This window comes from Gobio gobio, assembly GCF_949357685.1.
Source record: "Gobio gobio genome assembly, chromosome: 12".
Lineage (NCBI taxonomy): Eukaryota > Metazoa > Chordata > Actinopteri > Cypriniformes > Gobionidae > Gobio > Gobio gobio.
The window spans coordinates 33,645,297-33,672,442 of NC_137105.1; the positions used below are offsets into that span (position 1 = coordinate 33,645,297).

Sequence of the window (27,146 nt, forward strand, 5' to 3'; positions counted from 1 at the left end):
CTCATGTGCCCACTGTTGGCCCTTTCAGTGGACAGGAGTCAGCATGGGCTCCCTGACTGGTCTGCGGGTATGCAGTCCCATACGCAACAAAGTAAGATGAACTGTGTATTCTGACACCTTTCTATCAGAACCAGCATTAACTTCTTGAGCAATTTGAGTTACAGTAGCTCCTCTGTTTGATCGGACCACACCACATGGGCCCCCATGTGCATCAATGAGCCTTTGCCGCCCATGACTCTGACGCCAGTTCACCACCTTGTTCCTTCCTTGGATCGGGAACACCCCACAAGATCTGCAGTTTTAGAGATGCTCTGACCCAGTTGTCTAGCCATCACAATTTGGCCCTTGCCAAACTCCCCAAATCCTTACGCTTGCAACATATGCCCATGTTTCCTGCTTCTAACACATCAATTTTAAGGGCAAAATGTTCACTTGCTGCCTAATATATCCCACCCCTAACAGGTGCCGTGATGAAGAGATAATCAGTGTTATTCACTTAACCTCATAATGGTTATAATGTCATGCCTGATCGGCATATAAGTATAATATGATGTTCACTTAAAGAGTGTCCTTTCATAAACTAAAACATTTACAAGTATTAAAATAGTAAACTACTAGTATAATAATAAGTTCACTTGTAGTACAGATGCAGTACAAATGAGAAACATAGTTGTAGTTGTGCCCTTAAAGTTTACTACTGTTACACTTATAGTACACTAAAAAGTGGGCCAATTTAGTCCCAAGCAGTATTGAAATAATACACTTTTTACACTTTCTAGTTTACTACTAGTACATTGATATTAGTATACTTACTACATAAAGCATACTTAAAAATATACTTGAACATTACTCAAGTATACTTAATAAACTTAACTTGAAGTATATTCCTTTTTCGTAAGGGCTGATACAGACTGTGATTTCGGCAATCATGTAAGATCATTACAAGAATAAATCATCATTCAAGAGCATTCAAGATTAAAAAGTCTTTAGCATGCGCTAGTGGTAAACAAATAGAGCAAGTTAAATCGCACTTTGACAATTGTGGTATTTATGTGCCTGAAAAAAAGTAGTTGAAAGAGGAGTAAGCGAAAGGGGAGAATATGGTCATATGGTCATGGCTAGGGAAAAGAGGCCAACTTGGCACCCCAATTTTGCAAATGGAGCTTGAAGTAGTTTTAAGTTTTAGTGTCAATGTTGCGTTGATCAATATGCCATTTCATGTTGAATTTGTATTGGCTAGTCAGTAGATGTAGATCGTAGCAAACACACTGTGAGATGATCATGCTGATTTCTGACACTGTCAGAAAATGTTCCCAGGCTATCTTTGGTTTCAAGACTGTGACAACGGCCATCTTTGAACCACCGTTTACGAGCCACGACCACAGAAAACGCCTCGTTTGGTCATATTTAATCTGGCACAGCTCAAAATCATAAAATGTGTACTGTACATAAACAAAATCTATACTGGCCTTTTGGGAATTAGCAAATGAGGAAGGCATGATAAAAAGTGACCTTGATTTGGTTAGTTAAAATAAAAATTCTGATTGAAAAATAAAAACAAATGATTATAGTATTTTTTTTTTTATAAACTGAAACTGATAAATTGACCTTTTGTAATAAGAATGAGCCAGAAGTTAAATAAATACTTAAATATGATTTTGATCTCATTTTAAATGCACATTTAAATCACATTTATTATCATTTAGATCACTGTCAAGGGACAGTTTCAATGGCTTTTGGTTTGCTTTGGTAGGCAAAATGGATGGAGAAAAGAACTACTTCAGCATGCTTCTTCAACTACTTACGCAGTTGATTCCATTATAGACTTTGTATCATTTACTACCTGAATAAAACACAGACCATATACAAGCATTTTATTATCTTTTTGAAGTATCTGTACTCCCAGACACCATGAATTGTCAAGAAAAAAACTGAGTCAAGAAAATAGCTTACATGCATTTGGCAGGAGGTTTTGATGTATGTCTCAAAAAAGCATTTTTGTAGGTTTAAAAGACAATCAAATGCTCGCACCTCTGAAATGAAAGTGTCATTTATGCATCTCTTCCAGGTGGCAATAGAAGAATAGAGTACCGTAAATGGTACAGACCGCTGGTGTGGTTTTGGATCCTAGTTGGACTGGCTTACTTTGCTGCAGTTCTAAGCATGATTGGAGACTGGCTGAGGGTGCTTTCTAAAAAGACAAAAATGGAGGTGAGACTTACACTTGCATTGCATGTACATTGAGTATTCCATATATGATGACACTTCATAATGAATAAAAAAGAATCCATAATATGATTTTTTTTGTAATAATAATAACAACATCATAACTATTTCACAACTTTTTAATTTAAAAAAGAACCTCTTGATTTTTAGAGAAAACCAAAGTCTTGTGGAGCAAACAACATATAAAAACATGGCAGAAAAAACAAAAAACAAAAACAAATTATATCATAGATTATAGCATAGAGCGTACCAGGGCTTGACATTAACTTTTTTGCTCACCAGCCACTGTGACTAGTAGTTCCCTTTCGTTCAGTCACTACGACGTAACGTTAGTGACTAACGAATGGGGGGTTTCGCTTAGAAGCCTATCAACTTCGAGTTTAGAGAAAACGCCCAATGGCGTGCCAATGCCATGGGCATGCGGAATTTGCATACGTAACTCCTACAGCCTTCTGAGACTCTGTCAGCTTCTTCGAGACGAGCAGCTTTCCAGTCGGTGTTGGTGTGACGGCGCGTTCCAGTGATCGCATACTTCCTGCCTGCTGATCTGTGCAGTGGTCCGCCTGACAGCTGGTGTGTGTTTCCCTGGGCGCTTCGGCATCGACTGCAAAGTTTCCTCTCACAAAAGAGCTTGCACGTGACACGTCCTTTTCAGGATGTTTCGTCCGTGCACTTCTGGGTGCGGTAGATCGCTTTTTTCTTTTGACGGGCACGAGCGCTGCGTGACGTGTTTGGGCTTTCAGCACGCTCAGGCAGCGCTTGTGGATGACTCATGTTCCCTCTGCGGGAACCTGGCCATCTCGGTGCTTCGATCTAGACTCCGTGAATTCTGTGCTGATGCCGGAACGAGAGTCCCCTCCGCCACCCCCCAATCTGCGGTCTCCTCTGGAGGCGGCACTTTGGCTGGTGACCAGGGTGATCTGAGGGTGACGGTGTGGAACAAAGCTCCGACGCTAGTTCCTCGGCCCACACCCCCCTCTCATGCACCTGACCCGGTCCGCGCTCAGGCGTCTACATCGGGGCCGGCTCCTGCTGTCCCGACTGTGGCGTTTGGCGCGGCGGAAGAGGAAGTGATGTCTATCGCCGCATCACAAGGTGGGCTGGAGTCATCTGAGGATGATGATTCGGCTGTGCTGCCACCTTCGGGTGCGCCAGCATTGCCCGAGTCGGACCCAGAGTTGACAGCCATGCTGTCTCGGGCCGCCGCAGCGCTTGGACTGGAGTGGAACCCTCCGCCTCAGCCCGAGCGTTCGCGGTTGGATGATTGGTTTTTGGGGGCGGCGCGTCCGGACACCCGTCCGGCCGCTCCTCCAATACCTTTCTTCCCCGAGGTGCATGAAGAGGTCGCGCGTTCCTGGAAGTCCCCGTTGTCTTCCCGTGAACGTTTGGCGAACTCTTCCGCCTTCACCTCCCTCGATGGAGCCGCGGCTCATGGGTACACTGGGGTCCCCCCAGTCGAACGTTTTGTTGCGATGCAACTGTGTCCACAGAGCGCTTCGTCCTGGCGTGGTGACCCAAAGCACCCCTCCAAAGCCTGTAGGTTTTCGTCATCCCTGGTGGCGAAGTCCTATAGAGCTGCGGGGCAGGTCGCCGCTTCTCTGCATACCATGGCAACTCTTCAGGCTTACCAAGCCAAGTTGCTGTGTGATATGCACGAGGGAGGGGCTGATCCAGGACTCAGCAATGAGTTGCGTGCCGCCACCGACCTCGCTCTCCGGGCGACGAAGCTGACCGCACGCTCCCTGGGTCAGGTGATGTCCACAAACGTGGTCCAGGAGAGACACCTATGGCTCAACCTGTCTGATATGCGTGACGCTGAGCGAACCCGTTTCCTCAACGCCCCCATATCACAGGATGGGCTATTCGGCGGAGCGGTCGAGAGCTTCGCCCGACAGTTCTCGGCCGCTCAGAAGCAGACTGAGGCAATAAAACAAATCCTGCCCCGGCGGTCAGCTGCTGCCTCCACCCAACCGCCCGTGCAGGTGCCTCAGCCCGCTCGCCGCCGAGGGCGCCCTCCTGCGGCTCCCTCTACCTCTGCGCCACCCAAGCAGCAGCCTCCACCCGGGCCGCGCAGAGGCAGCCGCAGGAAGGCGTCCCAGTCCGCTCCAGCCCCGCAGCCCGCGAAAAAACGCCAGGCTAAGCGGCGCTCCTGATGCGGACAGCTCAGGGATGGGCAGTTCTTTCCAGGAGACAGCGGCAGGGCCGCTCCTTCCCCCGGTGGAGGGCCGGGGGAGAATCTTTTGTTCAGCTGCTGGCCCCCGGGTCAGCAGCACCCTAATGTGGTTAAAGAAAGAACTGACAACCCCATCCCTGAGCCCCCAGAGATCGGTGACGGCAGTGCGCGCAACCCTCGGGTCTCGCCACTCTCGTCCCTCTCTGTCGCCAGCCCCCTGGCAGAGCAGACCCCAGTGGAACGTGAGTCCTTCCCTGGTCTCCTCTGTCAGGGCGCAGCCGTTAACCGTGCCCCGACCCCGGGACGCCCAACAGCCTCCCCTGTCCGTGCCGGTAACGCTGCCTCGCTGCCCCACCCAGGGTACGTCTGCCGTCCGTATGACCCCGTTGATGCAGTCTCTGGAAGCCTGGCTTCAGCTTCCGGGGCTGTCCCGCTGGGTTGCCCGGACCGTCAGGCTCGGCTACGCGATTCAGTTCGCGCAGGCTCCTCCCCGTTACAGGGGAGTCCGCTATACCGTGACCGGGGCCCATGCCCCCGTCATGCGTGCGGAGATTGCCACTCTACTGGCGAAGGGTGCGATCGAGCCTGTCTCTCCAGCCGAAATGAGGTCGGGGTTCTACAGCCCCTACTTCATTGTACCCAAGAAAACCGGTGGGTTACGGCCAATCCTGGACCTTCGCATCTTAAACCGATCCCTTCACCGGCTTCCGTTCAAGATGTTGACTGCGAAACGCCTTTTCGAATGCGTTCGTCCTCTCGATTGGTTTGCAGCGATCGACCTGAAGGACGCCTACTTCCATGTCTCCATCCTTCCTCGACACAGACCGTTCATACGGTTTGCTTTCGAGGGGCGGGCATACCAGTACGCGGTTCTCCCATTCGGGCTATCTCTGTCCCCTCGCGTCTTCACGAAGATCGCAGAGGCAGCCCTTGCGCCCCTTCGGCAGCACGGGGTTCGCATCCTGAACTACCTCGACGACTGGCTCATACTAGGCCACTCTCGAGAGCAGGTTTGCGGACACAGAGATCTGGTTCACCACCACTTAGCCCGTCTGGGCCTTCGGGTCAACTGGGAAAAGAGCAAACTTTGCCCCGTGCAGAGGATCTCTTTTCTCGGTATGGAGATCGACTCGGTCGCCATGTACGCGCAGCTTTCGAGCGAGCGCGCGCAGTCTATGCTGACTTGCCTCCGTCAAATCGAGAGCAAGAGTGCGGTTCCACTGAAACTATTTCAGAGGCTCCTGGGGCATATGGCATCTGCAGCCGCGGTAACGCCGCTCGTATTGCTTCATATGAGACCGCTTCAGCACTGGCTTCGCGATCGAGTCCCGAGATGGGCATGGCAGTCTGGCACGCTCCGGGTCCAAGTGACTCGGGCCTGCCTACAGACGCTCACCCCGTGGTCGAACCTCAGTTTTCTCCGGGCCGGTGTGCCCTTAGAACGAGTGTCCAGGCATGTTGTCGTATCGACGGATGCCTCTGCCACGGGCTGGGGTGCCATGTGCAATGGACAAGCAGCCGCGGGCTCCTGGACAGGACCCCAGCGCCTCCTGTATGTCAATTGCCTCGAGTTGCTGGCAGTACGTTTCGCCCTGCACCGCTTCCGAGCGCTGCTGAAGGACCAACATGTACTTGTCCGGACAGACAACACGGCCGTAGTAGCGTACATCAACCACCAGGGCGGTCTACGCTCCCGCCGTATGTCTCAACTCGCCCGCCATCTCATTCTATGGAGTCAGAAGCGCCTGAGGTCCCTTCGTGCTGTCCATATTCCGGGAGTCCTGAACCACGCAGCCGACGAGCTCTCGCGGTTTCAGCCTCTCCCGGGAGAATGGAGACTCCATCCCCGGACGGTTCAGCTGATTTGGGAACAGTTCGGCGACGCACAGGTAGATCTGTTTGCCTCCCACGACTCTTCCCACTGCAGCCTGTATTATTCCCTGACCGAGGGCACGCTCGGCACGGATGCACTGGCGCACAGCTGGCCGCGGGGCCTGCGCAAATATGCGTTCCCCCCAGTGAGCCTACTCGCACAGCTCCTGTGCAAGATCAGGGAGGACAAGGAGCAGGTCCTTTTGGTCGCCCCGTACTGGCACGGCCGGACCTTGTTCCCCGAACTCGTACTCCTTGCGACAGCCCCTCCCTGGCCTATTCCTCTGAGACCGGACCTCCTTACTCAGAGACGGGGCACCCTTTGGCACCCACGTCCCGATCTCTGGAGCCTCCACGTGTGGCTCCTAGACGGGACGCGGCAGGTTTGAGTGGCCTACCACCTACGGTGGTCGCCACCATCACTTCCGCTAGGGCAGAGTCCACTCGGCATGCCTATGCGTTGAAGTGGAACCTCTTCGTCACCTGGTGCTCTTCCCGCCAAGAAGACCCCTGGAAATGCCCGATCGGGTCCGTGCTTGAGTTTCTCCAAGAGGGGCTGGAGCGAAGGCTGTCTCCCTCCACCCTCAAAGTATATGTGGCTGCAATATCTGCCCACCACGATCTCTTGGAGAACAAAAAGGTAAGTCAGCACGACCTGGTCATCAGGTTCCTGAGGGGAGCCAGGAGACTGAATCCTCCTCGCTCTCCTCTCGTACCCTCTTGGGACCTCGCAGTAGTGTTAACTGCTCTGCAGAGACCTCCCTTTGAGCCTTTGCGGTCGGTTGATATTAAGTTCCTGTCTATGAAGACGGCTCTGCTGACCGCATTGGCCTCAGTTAAGAGGGTCGGGGACCTGCAGGCATTTTCGGTTGACGAAGCGTGCCTGGAATTCGGGCCGGCTAACTCTCACGTGATCCTGAGACCCCGGCCTGGATATGTGCCCAAGGTTCCCACCACTCCGTTTAAGGACCAGGTGGTGAACCTGCAAGCGCTGCCTTTGGAGGAGGCAGACCCAGCCTTGGCATTGCTCTGTCCAGTACGCGCCCTCCGCGCCTACGTAGACATGACGCAGTGTTTCAGGACCTCAGACCAGCTCTTTGTCTGTTATGGTGGAGAGCGGAAGGGAAGTGCGCTCTCAAAGCAAAGGCTGTCTCACTGGATAGTGGACACCATTGCTTTGGCTTACCAGCAGCAAGGCCGACCATGTCCCCTTGGTGTGAAGGCACACTCCACCCGGAGTGTGGCCTCCTCTTGGGCTCTAGCGCATGGCGTCTCGCTAGCAGACATCTGCAGAGCTGCAGGCTGGGCGACACCCAACACATTCGCCAGATTCTATAATCTCCGAGTGGAGCCAGTGTCCGACTATGTACTCGCCCCCCCGAGGGGCCGGTGATGGGCCAGTCTCAGGTGTCTTCGCTTGCTCGCCACTCCACTCTACGGACTGGATACGTGCGATATTTCCTCAGGTGAGCTCCCCGAGAGCCCTGAGCTCCTCCAGCACTGTCGACGCCGACATCAGTTCAGTCTGCCCTTTCGAGCCCAGACCCTCATGTCCGGCCAGGTGCCCCATGTGCATGGTTCCCTCCGGCTACCCCCACATGTGTATTTCACCGTAAGTCTCCGCAGTGAGCGGGTTTCTTCCCTTGGCGTGTCCCCGCCACCCCTAGGGTTAAAAATCCACCTTCGGCTGGTACCCTAGAGATCTTCCATATGCAGCCCTCAGCGGGTCATATGTGTCTCTTAAGTCCTCCCCACGGGTAGGCATTTTTGGCATTCCCTCACTGGGATATGCTTCCCAGTGTACCTTGGTAATCCTGTGATAACTGGGAGTCCTTCGTCCGTACTAGTCTTACGACAGGGTACTCACACTTACGCAGGGCACTGGAAGACGGCTGAGTGGCGGGATTATATTGGGACCCCCATTCGTTAGTCACTAACGTTACGTCGTAGTGACTGAACGAAAGGGAACGTCTCGGTTACGGATGTAACCCTCGTTCCCTGAGGAGGGAACGGAGACGTAACGTCCCCTTGCCACATCAGCTGTGCTACCTGGAACGCAGGAGTTCAGTCTTGGCTCCTCAAGCAGGTAACATAATGCGATATTGCCTCGTACTTCCTTATATACTCACGCAGTGAGGCGGAGTTATGTATGCAAATTCCGCATGCCCATGGCATTGGCACGCCATTGGGCGTTTTCTCTAAACTCGAAGTTGATAGGCTTCTAAGCGAAACCCCCCATTCGTTAGTCACTAACGTTACGTCTCCGTTCCCTCCTCAGGGAACGAGGGTTACATCCGTAACCGAGACGTTTTCCAAAGTTACTAGCCACTCAGCATTTTCACTGGCCACAATTTTGTTGTTGGAAAATTAAATTTTTTGATGTGTTTGATGTGCATATAATACGCACTTTTTCCACGGACATATAATACGCAATTTTTGGCGTGCATATAATATGCCCCTTTACCCCGCACTTCACTGACAATAACCCTCATTTGGAACACCTTGCAACGTCATCAAAGAAAGACAATGACGGGGTCATGCAGATTTTGATATAAGATAAATAAGTGTTGTAATTTACTTTACTTTCAAATTTAAAATCATATAATAGGCCTATATATATGTACAAAACACACAGTATTTAATAAATATAATCAAAATACCGTAGTCTATTTGTTGTATTAGTTTATTACATAGACTACTTGTAATATTTAATTGAGTATTAACAGATTTAAAGCTGTACTGTAACAATCATTCAATATGAAAATAAATTTTGATTTGGTTAACTATAAATGCATTCTTAGTGGTCTTACTAATTATAGTGTTCTCATCTTGTGCGCTTTCTTTCCCACGCGAAGTTGCAAAGTAAACATTCCTGAGGTAAATAAAGTAAAATAAAAAATGGACAGCGCTTCAGCTGCTTCTCAAAACTTTTACTTTGTTTACATATTCATACAATAGAATATGCAAATGTAACATTCAACGCCATAACCATTCATAAATACTCTAGTTTGTATAATAATAACAATATTTATGAATAGTCGAATGCATTCGTAAACTCCTCCATGGCAGAACCGTTTAAAAAACTATTCTAATGGCTCTGCTCCATTGTTAGTTCAGACTGGTGATGCGGCGCGCAATGACAGTTAGGTGATTTTTGCTCTCCACTTCCTGTGAAGTGATGTATCGTGTTCCCTTATGCCCAATGCCATTCGCAGTGCCCTTCGAAGTGAACATATTCGCTCCCTTCGGATTGGAATCTCACTTAAGATGGCGGAATACCCTGTGAAGTCTACTTCTCAGTCCACTTACTGTCTAATGGAACGTACCGTTTGTTACATGCCATTGCTGAATTCCACTCGCATTTGACGGGTGTTAATGTCAAGCCCTGGAGAGGACCTGCAGAGGTCAAGGTCAATAATTATCTTAATATATATCAATAATAGGGATGGGCAACAGTGGTCGAGTAATCGAGTACTCGAATGTGACAGCGATCATCGATCATGAGCACGATGATCGCCCAGACTTTAAAAAAATATATTTGTCTCTTTTTTAATGGTTATTGCGTCATTTTGCGTGGTACTGGAGGTCTGATTGGTTAGCGTTATACAGCATGCCTCCTGACCACGGCGAAATAAAGTGAAACTGAGGCGTGCACTGCTGTGATGTCTGGAATCACTGTGATCATTAAATGGTTAGTGCAAGATGCGCCAATCTGTCATAGCCTACATAGCATTATAATGAGAACACGGTGGAAATAGAATGCTGTAAATTCTCTGTGCTTAGTTCCCCATGTATCAGCTGTTAAAGGAAATCCACAGAGAAACTAGCGAGAACACTCAGACTAGCGTGTGAAGTTCATGTGCGCATTCGCGTCCTTTTCTGCAGATGCACGTTGTAAGATTACTTTTATGTTGTCTATATCTGATTAATCTAATATAAGAAGCGTTTGGTTGAGCTTAATAAGCTAGAAAAGCGCTGCTGTTATACCGGCGGTTGTTCGTTCTCTTGAGTTTCAGCTCAAATGCATTAATGCTCGACATTATAGTTTAGATAGGCTATTTATTTCTCAGAATCATTGATATTAGTAATGCAGCAGTGCTATACTGTTCTCATATTTTTTAACAGTAGACCTAGTTTATTTAAAGTTGTTTTTCGTTATGAGTTCAAAAACGCGCAGTGATGTCTGTAAACGCTTCGATCATGAATAATAAAATTAAGTGCATGATGTGCAGAGTCAATCTGTCATAGCATTATAATGAGAACACTATTTTAATAAAATGTTGTTTCTGTGTGCTTACGTTGTCCGTGTATCAGCGTTGTTAAAGGAAGAGCGCATTTAAAATGTTCCGTTTCAAACCATAGCCTGTAAAATCTAGCACGCTGAAGTTCACGTGCGCATTCACGTCCTTTTGTGTTGATTTAAGTTGTAATAGGTTCCTATTAATCTTCATATTAATATTGATATAGGGTGCGTTTGGTTGAGTTTATTAACCAGCTAGCAAGCTCTGCAGGGTGGTGTTATTTCACAGTTTCAGCTCAAAGGCAATGCTCGATATTATTGACTTGGTTATTTGAGACGGTCATTTTATAAAGATGTTTCTTTTTCAAAGACATTTATGCATCATAATCCCAGTTATTTTTTGTTTTATATGTTCATGTTTTCATATACCTGTTTTCATGTCACGTTTGTATTTGTCAACAACCATTTTCATAACAGTTTTCATTATCTCAATGACGGACATGCCCCGTCCCCTGAAAATGCCCCGCCCCCGAGTACTCGAGTACTCGTTTTTGAGACCTGTCGATGATCGAAATGAGAAATTGACAAAAATTCCCATCCCTAATCAATAATTGCGTGTTTTAAATCACTAGGCAGTCTGGCAAAAGGCAACCCATCAAAAACTATATTTATAAATTAATAAATAATGATATTTGTCCCTTAATATATTTTTTTTAAATACATTTTTGAAAATAATTAAGATGTGTACACGTGTTCAAGGTGTACGGACAATATTACTTTTTAGCTTAATGGTTACACCCCAAGTGTTTGTTTCTTGAATTCTCTGAATTTTTTCAAAACTATTTGAAACCAACATGAATAACAAATTCATGTTATTCAAGAATCAATAATTTGGCATGTGTTATATGCCACTAGTATATGTCATTAGTATATGTCATTGACCCATAAAGTTCAAACAAGTATTTGCATGAACAACTACAGGCTCACAGGTTTATTTACCATTGTTATCTTGTTCAAGGTGGGTGAAATTAAAGCTCATGCCGCTGAGTGGAAGGCCAACGTTCGAGCAGAGCTCCGTGAGACCAGACGTCGACTCAGTGTGGAAGTCCACGACAAACTGCAGAGGGCCGCCACCATTCGCAGCATGGAGCGTAGGCAGCTGGGTTTCGATCAGCGGGCACATTCCCTGGACATGCTGTCCCCTGAACGTCGAGCTGCCTTCAATAGCCTGGATGCCACCAATTACAAGACATCCTCCCAGGAGAGCATCGACACAAAACTCAACAACCTACGTCTACGAATTGAGCAGAACGAGCATAGACGGAGCGACCCAAGCCAGGCATACTCTGAAGATAACCTTTTCAACCGCCTTGGTTCAGTCACAAAACTAGCCAAGAGGAGCAAGAACAAAGAGTTGAGGAAGAACATCCCAGACGACGGTCGGAAAGCCTTAGATTCCTTCAGTTGTAATACTCCCACGATGGATGAGGAGAAGAAAGAGGCAGAGGACGAGGAGCTTGAGAAAGAGGTCAACACCAGTCTGACCAACTTACCTCTCTTTGTGGAGAGCCCCAATAAACAAAACGGATTCATGCCTCTACCGCCACAGACCAAAGAGGAAGAAAACGAGACAACACTTGAAGACAAAGAGTTCCATTTGCAGATGGAGCCCTAGAAGGAACCGCATACAAAAATAACACATGCCAAAAGTGCCTTGTTTAGCCCTTACCCTGAGCTGAGATGTCAGAATCTCAATTTCTGCTGTTCATTTAACTGTTCACTGTGTCCTGATAACTTGATAATGGAAATATGGCGACTGTAGCACTGGAAGACACTTCTCTTCTTCAGACTGCTGAGTAATGCTTGTATAAGTTGGAAAGAATCTCTCCAAAAGTCCTGGACAAAAAAATTCAAAATCTGTAGCAGGCTACAATGGCAGTTTTTTTAAGTATATCTAAAAGTGCTGCACTTTTAATGTTCTTTCTGCCTGACTGTACTTCAAGGTCATTTATCAAGAAGCATGCTTCAAAAAAACTGCTTCACAAACAATGTTTGTGAAGGTTTCCCACCCATTCTAAATGGAGAAACTAATATTGAGACTTGAATCCCCCAAGATCAAATAATATCAATCTCTTCGAAGATTAAAACTCATGTTAAATTGTTGACATGTTGTATGTGCACGGAGCTATACTGTCCTGTAAATCAAGTGCATCAATATGTGATCCAGATTTATGAAGTTAACCTATGAAATCTCAGGGCTTGTAGTCCTACTGTAGTTGTTCAATTGTACGGTATGTCTGACATACAATTTCCTGCGCTCTCATGAAATATCTAAGGCTGTAGCTACACAGTACTGTTTTAATATTTTGAAAGATTAGGACAACGGGACGTAAGAGAAGCCATAAGTTAGATATGAAAACATTATGTAAAACACAGAGTGTCTAGAAGAGTTAAATCGCAAACTACTGAACTGTTCATTCATTCAATAGATTTGATTTAAAATAATATTTCACCCAGGCCGTAACCACCATAGGCATTGAGGAGGACAAGTCCCCCCCAATAATTGGAAATTACCAAATTGCCCCCCCCCCCCCCCATTTTCCCATTTCCCCAATGTTCAAGACATGGTTACGGCCTTGATTTTATGAAAGATGAAGATATTTGTCAACACAAGAAAGTCAATGGGATCCAAAACAACATTGGATGTTGATAAAATGTTCTATTTTTGGGTGAACTATACCTTCAAGCCGTTGTCTTGACACTTTATTAGTTGTCTGATGGTGTCGATTCCAAAACATGTTACGTTATTGGACTTGCTAATGACCAGGGTAGCATTTTAAATAACTTGTTTGAATTGAATTCTACTAGACATTACGTGGATGCTTCTGTTTTAGCTTTATAAAAGTGTGGGATGCAGTTCCATATAGGATTGACAGGACAATTTTATTGTTAGTACTATTTATTTTATGTATTCATTTTTGCCAGAAATCCTTTGTTGAAAATACTAACTCATGTCTTTTCAGATTTTGCACTTTTTACAAGTTTCTGTCTTTGGTTTACAATTATCGTCTCTTCTTTTCCAGAATATTTCTGGACTAGACTTTTGACGCACCACTAAATAATTTTGTGCTAATCGCCTGGGAGCGTCCGACATATTTGTGTGCGTGTTTGCATTTAAACCAAATACCGCTTCGTCTGATGTGATAGTTGTCTTGCTGACTGTATTAATGAAAACTCCCTGCGGCAGAGACACGTATCAGTACCTCATTCCCACCAACACGTAAACGCACACATACAAACATCTACAGCTGCAGCAAAATGCTTGTTGTTAAGCTAATGTTGATTACTCTTTTCATGTTTGCAATAGTCTAGAGCGAATGCAGCGAAGGACTGAACATTTGTGATCAGAAAAAAGCTATGAAAATTTTAAATATTTTAAAGCATTCAATACAACTTAGAGACATGGATCCCTAAAGCATGCTATTGTGCTAATATGTTATCATGCTATGGTATTGATTGTACCACAAACATGCTTCTTGAGACTTTGAAATGTCCATGTTTGAGCTCTACTTCGGGCTGCACATGCTAGTAAATTGCTGTTCGCAGTATCTGCAGTATCTTGCGTGCAACCATTACATTCAATGTAGTGAGTGCCTTTTGGAAATAAACACAGATGAACAAAAATTGTTTACTGTTTTCTCTTTCCCCTTTGTTTTGACCCTTTTCATAAATATCCCAGGGGGGAACAGTCAGGGCCCTCTAGGCCCTCAGAGAGGGCCTAAACTATTGTAAAAAATAATATTTACAAACTTTTAAATAATAGTTTAAAAAGTAAAAACTTTTTAAATAAAAAGTAATCTGTTCTAATGTTATTTTATTATTTTATAATTTGACAATAAACATCTAAATCTTTTTGAGGAAATAAACACTTCAAATCTTCCTATTCAGTTTGTGTTGTGTTGTGTTAGACGTCTGTTTACTTCATATTGGAATTTTTCCTCCTAAAGCTTTCAGCTCTGTGATTGGTGGTCCAGCTGTGGAATTACAGAGAAACAAGCCATAGGTCAATGACAGGCGAATTTCAAGTGACAGAAAAATTTACCAATTACATTACCTCACTACCCTCGACGGCGGGCAGGCCAAGGGATACGTGGGGATCCCAGCAGTTAAGCGGGCTGTGTCAGGCGACAGCTTCCAACTGACATGGTGACCCGCTTCTCCCATCCAAGGCCTGTAAGTTCTCTTCCGGTCTGACCGCGAAGGCTTACAGGTATTGTAGACAGGCGGCGTCTGCCTTGCATGCCATGTCATTGCTTCAGGTGCACCAAGCCCAAGCACTCATGGACATGCATGAGGGTAGGCCTGACCCAGAGCTCCTCCGGGCGACGAAAGTCACCGCCCGTTCCCTTGGTCAGGCGATGTCCACACTCGTGGTCCAGGAACAGAATCTCTGGCTCAACCTGGCCGACATGAGGGAGACCCCATCCCCCATCTCCATGATGTGGCTTCCGCAGTGGCCCTCCCGGGCACGCTTTCCCAGCGTTATACAATAGTCTGCTGAGTGGGTCTTGCGGAACAGCAGTGTGACTCTCCCTGCATGAGTTTTCCAGCCCGGAACCGACGGGGTCTGAGGGGCTCTTTGCTGGGCGTTGGAAGTGGTAGTAACTGTGGCGTTTTCCAAAGGGATCCCAATTCGTCGGTGACGTCCAACGTACGTCGAACGTGACCGACTGAAAGGGAACGTCTCGGTTACATATGGTAACCCTCGTTCCCTGAAGGAGGGAACGGAGACGTACGTCCCGTCGCCACAGTTGCTGTACCATCACTGCATGGCCGAGTCACTAGTTCGGCTCCTCAGTGAAAAACAAGAGTGCGCTGCTCTCGCTTCCGGTTTATAACCGCAGTGCGGGGCGGAGCGCGAGATGCAAATCTTGCACGCCAATGGCCCTTTGGCCTGTTCTCTATATTTCCAAGCTGATAGTGGCTCTCTGAAGTGATCCCAATTCGTCTGTGACGTTCGACGTACGTCTCCGTTCCCTCCTTCAGGGAACAGGGGTTACCATACGTAACCGAGATTTTATTGCTATGATTATGACGCGTTCCGAACCGAGATGTTATTGCTATGATTATGACGCGTTCCGCCCGCTGTGAGGAACACGATCGGGGACAAAGAACATGAATAAAATAGCTACCGCTATTTGCTATGGAAACCGCAAGCAACAATGAGGACGACATCATTGCTAATTTATTTTTTTCGCCGTTTTCAAGAATTACTGGTCAGTCTGTAAAAGTACTATCTGAGTGACCGTGCACATCTGCTGTAATTCTGCATAATAGTAAAATTTTCCCCAAATCATAAGTTTAATACTGTCTGTTACATATATTCAATCGGCTGCTGTGCCAGTCTAATGATATGAATTATTATCAACGGGAAGTTTTTTAATGCGGAAAGTATCTGTCACTAATGTGTGCTTTGGTGTGAGCACTGTCATGATACATCGGCTTACATTAAATTTTGTTTTATTTGATGGTTTTGTGGCCAGTTGAAATATTTGTTGAAATAACACACCGATTATGTAATGCAATTATTTGTAATGATGATTTGCATTTTTATTACTGTTTTTTTTCTGATATTTGCTTGTGGCATTTCTTGTCAAAGATAATATGCAGTGTTATAAAAGAGAACACTGTAAGCTGACTTTAAGGCTGATTTTAGGCTTAGTTTACCTTTTTTCCCCTGAGAAAAAGGGGGTGAGAGGGCCGAGGTCCAAGAGTCACGGTTCGGTACTGACATATCCTGTTAGGATATAGTTTCCTCACTCAAAGGTCAACTTGAAACATAAGAATTCCCACAAAAATAACATCAACAAATGTAGGAACACTCATGCTATTTAAAAAATCTTGAGGTAACATTCACCTTCAAATGTGTTTCCAGGCGTAAGATCATTCTGCATTACATTAGCAAATATTGTGCAACCTAGATAGGGAAGAGATGCCTCATATAGGCCTTGCATGAAAATGAGCCAAAAAACACCAGACATTGCTCTAAATGCTCAATAACAGGTAAATGAAAAAACTTAAATATTTGATTTGCTAAATTGTTCGCACAGCCCTTTAGTGCCGTTACTGTAAGATAAATTTCAATTTGATTGCAGACCACCACTTACATTATTGAGCTATGGGAAGCAACTCTTCTCAACATTACCGACCTTGACATCTGAGTCAATAATAGTGAAGCAGCTGTAAATGGAGGTAAATGTAGAAGTAATCTCCTTTGGGACATCTTGAATCTTTGTGTGTGTGTGTGTGTGTGTGTGTGTGTGTGTGTGTGTGTGTGTGTGTGTGTGTGTGTGTGTGTGTGTGTGTGTGTGTGTGTGCAGGGCCGGCTCTAGCTCTTTGGTTGCCCTAGGCGAGATTGAGTTTTGCCCCCCCCCCCTCCTTAATTGTTAAGCCCACCGGCAACTATGGTTGCCAGTGTATAGTTGTCATTTTCCTTCTGAAAGTATTTTTCTAGATATTATCCATGTTTTATATCTTAATGACACACAAGCAGACAACCAAATAAAGGATTTCAAGAAAAAAAAAAGTATTAATTTCCTTCCTGTCACATGAGACTGCCAACTTCCTACCCCTACTTCCAGGGAGCACAACGAAGGCAAACCCTCCAAAAGAAAGGATATTTTCATGTTACTAATAAGTATTTTTTGTTGACATATATCAACATAATCATGAAGGTCTCTAGAATCATCCAAACATAAATCTTACAACAGATCTATAGCTTTTTAGTATACTTAATCAAATGTATTATGTTTGACTATGAATACAGATTGATCTGTTGAAAGCAGTTATTTTGATTTAGATGCTAAATGTTCTCCTCTTATACATATTTGACATTGAAGGGGTGCATAGGCTACAACATATTTGCCCACCGGCAACTATAGTGTGGCAACTATAGTTGCCACAGATTCAAATACGATTTTCAAGAAAAAATACAAAAACCTGAGGAAAATAAATGCAGGACATGCCATTCAGAAAAAAATTGGGCACAAATGGGTTAAGTATTTATAAAAACTATACAAACAAAAATGCTCCTATAGTTACTCCAAGACTTAAAAAGCTAATTATGACTTAAATGATACACTCTAATAAATTGCACATACAAAAATGTTACAAAGAACGTTGGAGGATATTTAACAAATTATGACTCAAACTATGGATGAACAAACAAAAAGGCTTTTATTGTCACTCCAACACTTAATCAAGAAAATTAAGACTTGAAGGATCAACTGCAATAAATTGTTCATACACAAATGCTAGAAAGAATGTTCAAGGATATTTACCAAATATTAACTCCATAAACTGTGCAAAAACTCTGTAAAGACACTTAAGCAAATTATGACCCATAAACTGGATTAACTATACCCTCTACAAACAAAAGTGCTATTATGGATACACTTACCACTACAAAATTAAAATATATAAGTTCTTGTAGCTCTATCCCTATATCTTAAATAATAAAAGATGAACAGTTGTTTATGGCATTTCTATTCACCTTCAAAATTGACGCAGCATTAAAATTTGGCTCGTCTGGATTTCCTTATTGTCAGTGAAATGCGTAGTTATATGTAGATAACTAGCTAGCTAGTGATAGCTTAGTGACAGCAATAAAACGTCCAATGCCGTCCAATATTAGTTGATAATATCGATAATACGAAGTAAATTTATTTCGTTTTACACCTTTATGGCTGAGATGAGAAGACTTACCTCTATACTGGGCTTTCTTTTGATCGTCTGCCTTTCTCTTTTTCCGTCCCTGTGCACTCGAGGGTTTAGACCGCTTCATTTTTTGAAGAACGCGCCAGTGATGAGCACATGCCAGACCAACCGCCTGAACTCGACAATACTCACTATCAATTCAATCTAATAATCAGGTTAAGTAATTAAACGTGCGGCTGAGGGGGCGCCCAAGGATGATCATGTTTAATAAACAGTATGTTTTATTTCGCTTGTTTTAATTCTATGCTTAATGGGAAGTAAGTTTAAGGGCGCCACAAGAGGGCGCCTGGCTGCGCCCCCAACACATTTGTCGCCCTAGGCAACCGCCTAGTTCGCCTATAGCAAACGCCGGCCCTGTGTGTGTGTGTGTGTGTGTGTGTGTGTGTGTGTGTGTGTGTTTGGCTCCATTAATGTGCATCTTACCAGGGCTGAGGTTCAAACGTTATATCCCTCTTTCAGTTATGTATATGGTTATGTAAAATGTATATGGTGGTTACAAGAATTAAATTTACAAGAAGAGTCTATAGGGAAAGTGTACATCACCAGAAAATGTATTAAATATAAATACTTCATCATATGTATAACCTTTTTTACTTAAAAATTATAGTGTTTGTCTAGTATGATCACGAACACTATACTTTTCTGTATAAAATGATACCCAATTTCTCAATTTACATTATGACCATGTAAACCAAAACTGTAAATCTATGCAAGTTGTTGGTCCTCGAATGGATGATTTAGACCATTTTAAATTAATGATGTGCTTAAATAAAAATATGATCATTATCTTTACACGCACACACTTAAATCTTCCAGTACACTTGGACCACTTAACTGAAGTGCATTACATCAGTTTTATGGACCCACTTTATATTAGGTGGCCTTAACTACTATGTACTAACATTTTAATTAATAATTTGATACAATGCACTTATTGTGTACATACATATTTTTACATTGTACTTACGTTTTAAAAAATACCTGCATGTAATTACATCTGTAATTAATTTCTGTAGTTACATTTGTAACTACACAGTTGACACTTCCCTTACACCTAACCCTATACTCTTAAACTTACCCATACCACCACACCTGAGCCTACCCCTACCTGTATTCCACCTCAATATCAGCAATGGTGTTTTGCAATACAATTTGAACACAGTAAGTACATTGTACTTATTTTTTGATGTAAGTACATAGTACTTAAGGCCACCAAATATAAAGTGGGGCCAGTTTTATAAACCTGGGATATTCCTCTTAAGATTGCATTTTGTACAGCACAGATTTCTACATCTTCACACCTCTCAACATCCTTTCTCTTTTCTCACAAGCAACAGCTTCACACACTGTGTAAAGAGCATCTCAAGAACATCTCTACACCACTATCTAATTAAAAAGTGTTCAAAAACGTTTTAATGTTATTATTCAATTATCCTGTACTGCAGTAAATCCTTTGTCTGGCTATCACCAGACCAAGCTCAATTTAAGATTGAACATTGGTCTGGGGAGTCTGCTAGGTATTTTCTACTGCACAAGAGAAGTGATCAACGAGCATAATTCAAATGACTCTGTACGCAATTAGATAGTCCTTCAACCAATTAGACCACAAGAGGCGTGATCAACGAGCTTAATTCAAATGACTCTGTATGCAATTGGATAGTCCTTCAACCAATCAGACCACAAGAGTCGTGATCAACGGGCATTAATCCATCGCTCCATCATTATGTTAAACCCGCCAATAGCGCGCCAGGTGGATAAGCCAGTCTGTGATTGGACAGAATAAATGGTAGGATAAATGAATGTACAGGTTTACAGCCTTAGCTGCAGGGCGAAATCAAATCGCCGGCAGATCAGGCTGGGTTTAAATCAGCGAGATGAGTGTTTTATGACTAGTGGCGTGTCCTGATTTTTTTGGCCCATGTGGGGCAAAGGCTCATTCAAGGGTGACATGAAGCATAATCCGACTTCCCTCTAATATTGTCATCCTGTTAGAATCATATTTATCAATGTAGCCAGATATCAGCTGAATTTTAATCATTTCCTTGCTTATTCAATATTTAAAACTTTACTATTATCCAGCACTAAAGGATAGTTCACCAAAAAATTTAATTGTTGTCATTTACTCACCCTCACCTGTATGATTTTCTTTCTTCTGTGGAACAAAAAAAATAAAATATTTGGAAAAATGTATTTAATTTTTTTTTTTTTTTTAATTCATAATATTTTATTTTGCTTTCTACAGAAGAAAATCATACTTGTTTGGAAAGAAATATGATGATGAATAAATGATGACAATGTTAATTTTAGTTGAACTATCCCTTTAAGAGCATTGAAAGCAATTGAAGTGCTCTGGAGTTGCTGCATGCATATACTGATTGCAGAATCAGAATTGTGATCATGCATAAAATGAATTTATTAAGTGTTACACGTATTTCGTTTTTACCAGCCCCTTTGGTGACGAGACCCTGAAGTATTTTTTCTGGATCGGGGTTAACTATCACCTCCGTGAAGACCTCCCAGACACCTCTGGACTAAACTGGAGGGACGCCATCATCCGGTGTCTAGAGAGTGTCTACCCCAGGTCCAGAACACTGCCGGACCCAGAGCCCATTTCACCAACTTTGACCACTGAGAAATCGTGTGAGCCCCCCGCAGATGGAGAACTACCGCTCGCAGCAATGCGTCAGTCAGAGCCTGAGGAGAAGAGGACAGCACTGACCCCGGAAGAGGAGCCCCACAGTGATCTGTGTTCCTCATCGTTGTTTCTAGACAGCACTATGAACTGTTTGGACTATGATTTATCAGTTTGCTCTGAATGTTCATCACTGTTTCTAGACAGCACTGAGACTATTTCGTTGACCTGTTGGGAATTGGAATTAACACCATAGATCTCGTCAAGTATCCATCTGCCACCGTCACCACAGAGCTCAGCCAGTCCTCCAGCCCCGCCTCTGCTGGAGGTTTGAAGCCCTTCGCCTGGGAATGCCCTGCTGTGACATCGAGCCTCAGGCCGAGCAACCACCAGTAGCCTCTGAGCGAGAGGATCCTGCGGCTCCGCCTCCAGCCTCTGATCACTTCGCTCCATCTCGGCCCTTCGACCTGTCTGCTTCACCTTGGCTCCTCCCACCTTTGACTCCACCAGACACCCTCGGCCTTGTGGCTACACCAGGTTCCCTCATACCAGCTCCCCCTTTGTCAGTCGTCACTCCACTTCCGCCATGGACTTGCGGGCCGTCCGCTGCTCTCCGTTCCTCCACCCCTATGGCTGCAGCGGGCTCTTCCTTTCCCTTTGGCTGCGCTCCGTTCCCCCACCCATACGGCTTCAGCGGGCTCTTCCTTCCCTTTGGCTTTGCCTCTGTTCTCTGTCACACAGGCTGGCCCTCAGCCTCTACTCTGGCTCTGCCTCAGATGCTTGTCGCTGCTGCATCGCCTGGGTCTCCAGTGCCAGCGATGTCGCTCAGCCCCATTGGCTCTCCGTTTGCGCCAGTGGATTATACTCCCTCGACTTCGCTGTGGGCTGTTGTCAGTGTTGTCACTATATCCTACTCCTCTCATTATACTAGAGGTATAAAACGCACTACAAAACACCATAATATAATTATTTTTCTCAAATGTTATGGACTTCATGGACATCTTATATATGGCAATGATGTGTTTGGCGTGTCCTATGGTGGTCTCACAAATATTTTGTTCAGTGGGTTTCAGTCATTGGTGATGGGCCTATGTTATACTTGTTGAGCTTCTATACTCCATAAATTCCCATCTAGATTTTATTTATAAATAAATTAACCATTACAATAAAATTTCTCCACCCATTACTGATCACTTTAATCCTTGTCTGCTTCCCACGATTTGAATTTGGTTATTATGTCGCTCATTGAATGTCCTGCCTCATGATGGCCAATCATAATGCAGAATGTTGGGGGTTCCACCCCATGACCAATGACATTTTAAAGGTGCTATATGAATTTAATGAGCTGTTAAAGTGTAAATGAAGCAGTTAATCAAGTTAACATTATATAGTAAATAGATTTCAACAAATTATATAACAAACACAATAAATGTAACCTTTTAAAAAATATAATTTGTTATAGGTTTTCTAGCAAGGGCGCCGCCATCTTGGAGAACTACAACCTGCGATGTCATGGGGTTGGTTGGCTCCATTGGATTAATGAAGATTATTAGGCTACTGATTTTGTTTTGGTCTTTGATTTTTCTGCCCAGTTTCTGTAATCGTTAATAGAGTAGATGTCCAATAGAGAACTCCAGTGTTATATGCAAGGCAATTGACGGGATAAGGGATAACATTTGGAGAACAAAAAAACCTTTTTTTTGTTGGAATGATTCAATTTATAGTATTTGTTATATAATTTTTCATTAGAGAGGAATTACATTTACTAAATAATGTTAACTTGCTTCATTTCCACTTTAAAAATGCTTTATGTTTACTTTTTTTTCCTGGCTAATTGTGTGCACTTAAAAGTTTGCAGACATTGTTTGTTTTGTCTTTTAGAAATTTCTTTTAGAAAAGCTTCTCTCACAGACAGGTGCAAGACACTTGTCTCAGTGGCATGTAAAGGTGAGCTCTCACATTAGAGCTGGAATCACACCTGTCACAGTACGGTACGGATACTGGCCTGAAGAACAGATGAGCTCTTGGCAAGGGCAAAAGCTCTGGTGTCACACGCTGAATCTGGCTCGTATCAGCTGGGTCACAGCAGGATCTTCCCTCTCCAGACTGTAAGAAGTCGAAAAATTCACGAGACTGATGATTGTAAACTAAAACTACATTTGAATGAATCTTAGATCACGATATAATAAAATAAAAAATAATTATTTATTTATTATTGCAGCTTTATGGGTTTACTTTAATATATTTTTCAATTTAACAAAGCATAGTAGGCGAGTTAAATTAATGCATTTTTTAGTTCAAAAAGGTCTACACAGAAAAGGGGTTTATGGTTAATTCTCATTTGTGCTTTTCCCAACATGCACTGAGGTGTGAGTATTTAATACCAGGGCATTTGACTGTATTTTACCTTTAGTTACACTGTTGTTGTTGATTTTGCTGTCATGTTTAATAACGTATTATGACATTAGGATGCATTTGTTCCTCTAAAATGACTAGATAGTTGATTGTTACCCCTGTTGTGTTTTATGTACCAAAGGTCCTTGTCCTTGATGGTGTATTTCAATGTTGTACCTCAAAAAACCTGCTCTATTTCCGAGAAGAAATATGAAACGAAGAACATAATATTTGGCTGTTTAAAGACATATAAAGTTTAAAGTTTAAATAACATTTTGCTATAATCTACATTAGGTCATTGTTACATGGCAAAATCTGCTGTTTCATAATTTTAAGTTTAACATTTTAAACTGAGTCAAGAATGATTATGATTCAACTCAGAGAAGCTTTTCCCATGTTCTGTAGACATCCTGTACATTCTGTAGTGATTTTTACAGTGCATTTGCCTGTCTAAAACATCCATTCTTCCAACAAACGAAAAATTGAACTGACAGTGCAGATGCTTTTTGGGCGAATTGGGGTCAGAGAGGGAGGTAAGAGAAGTTCTGCTTGAATGACGCTGGTGGTTAGCTGAGGTTCATGTCGGTTTGGTTGTTCTTGTTGCTTTCATGCACTGTTCTAATTTTCCTTCATCATTTGTATCAGTCCTGGGGATGTTGTTCATAGTCACAGTTTATGACTGCAGCAGATCTGAAAGCAATCATTTCAAGCTAGGGGTGGGCGATATGACCAAATTCTCATTATGAGTAATTTTATTTCACGATAACAATATAAAAACACTATATTGCCAAAAGTTTTGCGACGTCTTTAATGATATTCCATTTTTAATCTGCAGGGTTTAATATGGAGTTGGCCGACCCTTTGCACCTATAACAGCTTCAACTCTTCTGGGAAGGCTTTCCACAAGGTTTAGGAGTGTGTTTATGGGAATTTTTGACCATTCTTCTAGAAGCGCATTTGTGAGGTCAGGCACCGATGTTGGACGAGAAGGCCAGGCTCGCAGTCTCCGCTCTAATTCATCCCAAAGGTGTTCTATCGGGTTGAGGTCAGAACTCTGTGCAGGCCAGTAAAGTTCCTCCACACCAAACTCACTCATCCATGTTTTTATCGACTTTGCTTTGTCCACTGGTGCGCAGTCATGTTGGAACAGGAAGGGGCCATCCCCAAACTGTTCCCACAAAGTTGGGAGCATGAAATTGTAATAAACAAAATAATAATGTGTGATAATGCTATTATATTTTCAAAATAAAAATGAGTATTAAATAAAAATATAATTAATTTATTGTACACTTAAATACAATGCTAATATTTACATTTTCATTTTTTTTTCATTAAATTTTTAACATTTTAAAACCTAAGATCAGCAAGCTTTTATTTTGGCGGGTTGCCAGAAAGTAAGTATATGCACTGCCGGTTTTAGCACTGCCGAGTGAAATGCGTGAATGTCAACCTGTCAGATTTATTATGCGTCCAGTTCAAAAGGAAATCTCATACAGTATTACAGTTAGTCGATCTAAAACGGTGATTGTGCATTAACAGCGGTCAACCATGTCGGTACGCAAATGGGGGGTCCCAGCACATTTTCCGTGTGCACCCTTTGAAATAGACCAACCTGAAAAGCTTCAAGCACTAGATAGGCCTATAAATAGGCTACTACTTAAATTGTGTAAATAAATCAAATATACACAACTATTAACTGCTGAATTCAAAATGTGTTTTTGCACTTTGGCTGTGTCATAAAACAGGAGGTGAGACACATAGATCAACTAAACAGGATGTTTATTCACACAATGGTTAGGATCATATAGATAAGTGATGGGCAGAGGCAGTTCAAATGGCGGTCACACTTAAATGGATAGTTCACCCAAAAATTTAAATTCTGTCATCATTTACTCACCCTCAAGTTGTTCCAAACCTGAATGAGTTTCTTTGCTCTGTTGAACACAAAATAAGATATTTTGAAGAATGTTTGTAACAAAGCAGATAGAGCAACCACTGACTACCATAGTATTTTTTCCCCTACTATGGTAGTCAATGGTTGCTCTATCTGCTTGGTAGAAAAGACTAATGAGTAGTCTTTTCCCTTTTCAGGGTGGTTGATGGAGAACACAGATGATGAGCTGATGGTAGGTAGTCTGATGGTAGGTCACAGGTAGGTAGTCGGGTAGGTACACTCTCTTGCAGAGACAGACAATGGAGACCGGACAATGGAGTGTGAGCAGTGTGCTTATGAAGGGTTCTTAATGAGGGTGTACAGGTTAAAACTTCGGTGATTGTGGGTGGAGCCGAAGCACCTGGTGCTGATGGCATGCTGGCTGACTCCGTGACAGCCTAGAGCTGAGCAAGAGATGAACGCGCTCAGCGCTTGTTATATATCACAACTATTCAGTGATTTCAAACACGTTTATTTGGTAAACCTGGTATTACCTGGTTTTAGCCAGGTAATTGGCTGTTTTTTTCTGCAGAAAACAGATCTCTGTTGATGTGTGTGTCTAATCTTTTTATCGATCATGTTAGTAAATGCCTGATATGTTGATAAAGTGTGAGAGACCTGGCGAGCCAAATGTTCCCGACCTCTGCACTAGTAGTTTGCGGATTTCCATGGTAACTCACTGTTAGAATTGTGACGGTTTTACCTTGATGGCTGTGGGAGCGGTGCTGAACCAGAGAACGCAGCGATTAATGCATTATGACATCTGATAATTCCATGTAGCCCGTATTTGCCAGGAGACGAACAAGGTTTAATGGTACTACTGGGAAGTTCGGATCATTTTACTGACTCGGATCTTTGAATCTCGTTCAGCAAAAATCTTTCGTTCATTTCAGCAGAATCTAATTAAAATGTTACATGTTACATTTTTCAACACATTTAGTACTTTTGGAATAAAAAATAAACTATAAGCTAATGCAGCCATGGCCAAACTTTGAGAAAGAAATTATTAATTAATTGCTATAGCTTGCTTCAGGCTGTATGCAGTCTGTTAGTTCACCTCAATTCCCGATCCAAATCGTTCTTTCGTCACCGTGACAGCCTCATATGTAAATTAATACATGAGTCCGGAAACAGAAAAGACTCGAGAGATGAACTAATCTTTTCTGTTTCCGGTGACTGCATAGCCTTGCCTAATGGGGCTGGGACTTGATGAACGAATGACTCGAACCGAGACTCGAGAGATGAACTAATAATTTCTCTTTCCTGTACAGAACATATGGGAGGTTGCGCATGTGCAGTCAACACAAAATTAACGAATCGCTCTCTGAGACAACCAGTTGTTCTCGAGTCATATTAAAGATTCGTTCAAAATGAACAAATCGTTCATGAACGACACATCACTACTTAATGGATGAAGATGGCAAAAGACGACTGTACATTCGCGAGATGGACGTATTCGCATTTCTTTGAGTTTGTCAGAGTTAAGGACAAGAAGAACATAATAGTCAAATGCAAATGCAGTCAAATGCAACCTTTGTCTAAAACCGAAAGAACTATCGAGGTCGCAAAAAAAAAACTAGCAATTTAAAAAACATCTCTTGCACTTTGTGCATGATGGTTTTGTGTTGTGAACCTCTTGAATTCAAAGAGAATAAAATAATGACAACAATTAGAAAAGAACAAATGTGCATCTTGGCATGGCATTAGAGTCATACAGTTCTGTTGTGTCTAATATGAATAGACCCAAGCTATTCCCAGATATTGCCAGATAATCACTTTACCTCTACCATACTTTTAGCAGACTTGGATAGTTTATGATTCATCCTTTCTAGCATTGTCTTGAGCCTTCACTTTGCCAATTATATGCTATATTGTTAGTAGCCCACAGTCATTATGCTAC

The 27,146-nt window shown here is 43.4% G+C and overlaps 1 protein-coding gene across 1 annotated transcript in view; it reads left to right on the forward strand.

The window, feature by feature from the left end:
• Window positions 1-12,311, forward strand: part of kcnk10a (potassium channel, subfamily K, member 10a) — a 37,033-nt gene extending 24,722 nt beyond the window's left edge. The window contains exons 6-7 of the mRNA XM_079830543.1: window positions 2,069-2,211; window positions 11,530-12,311. Of these exons, the coding sequence (XP_079686669.1) occupies window positions 2,069-2,211; window positions 11,530-12,186 (800 nt within the window). The 3' untranslated portion in view covers window positions 12,187-12,311. The remainder of the gene's footprint in view (window positions 1-2,068; window positions 2,212-11,529) is intronic.
• Window positions 12,312-27,146: the final 14,835 nt, after the last annotated feature.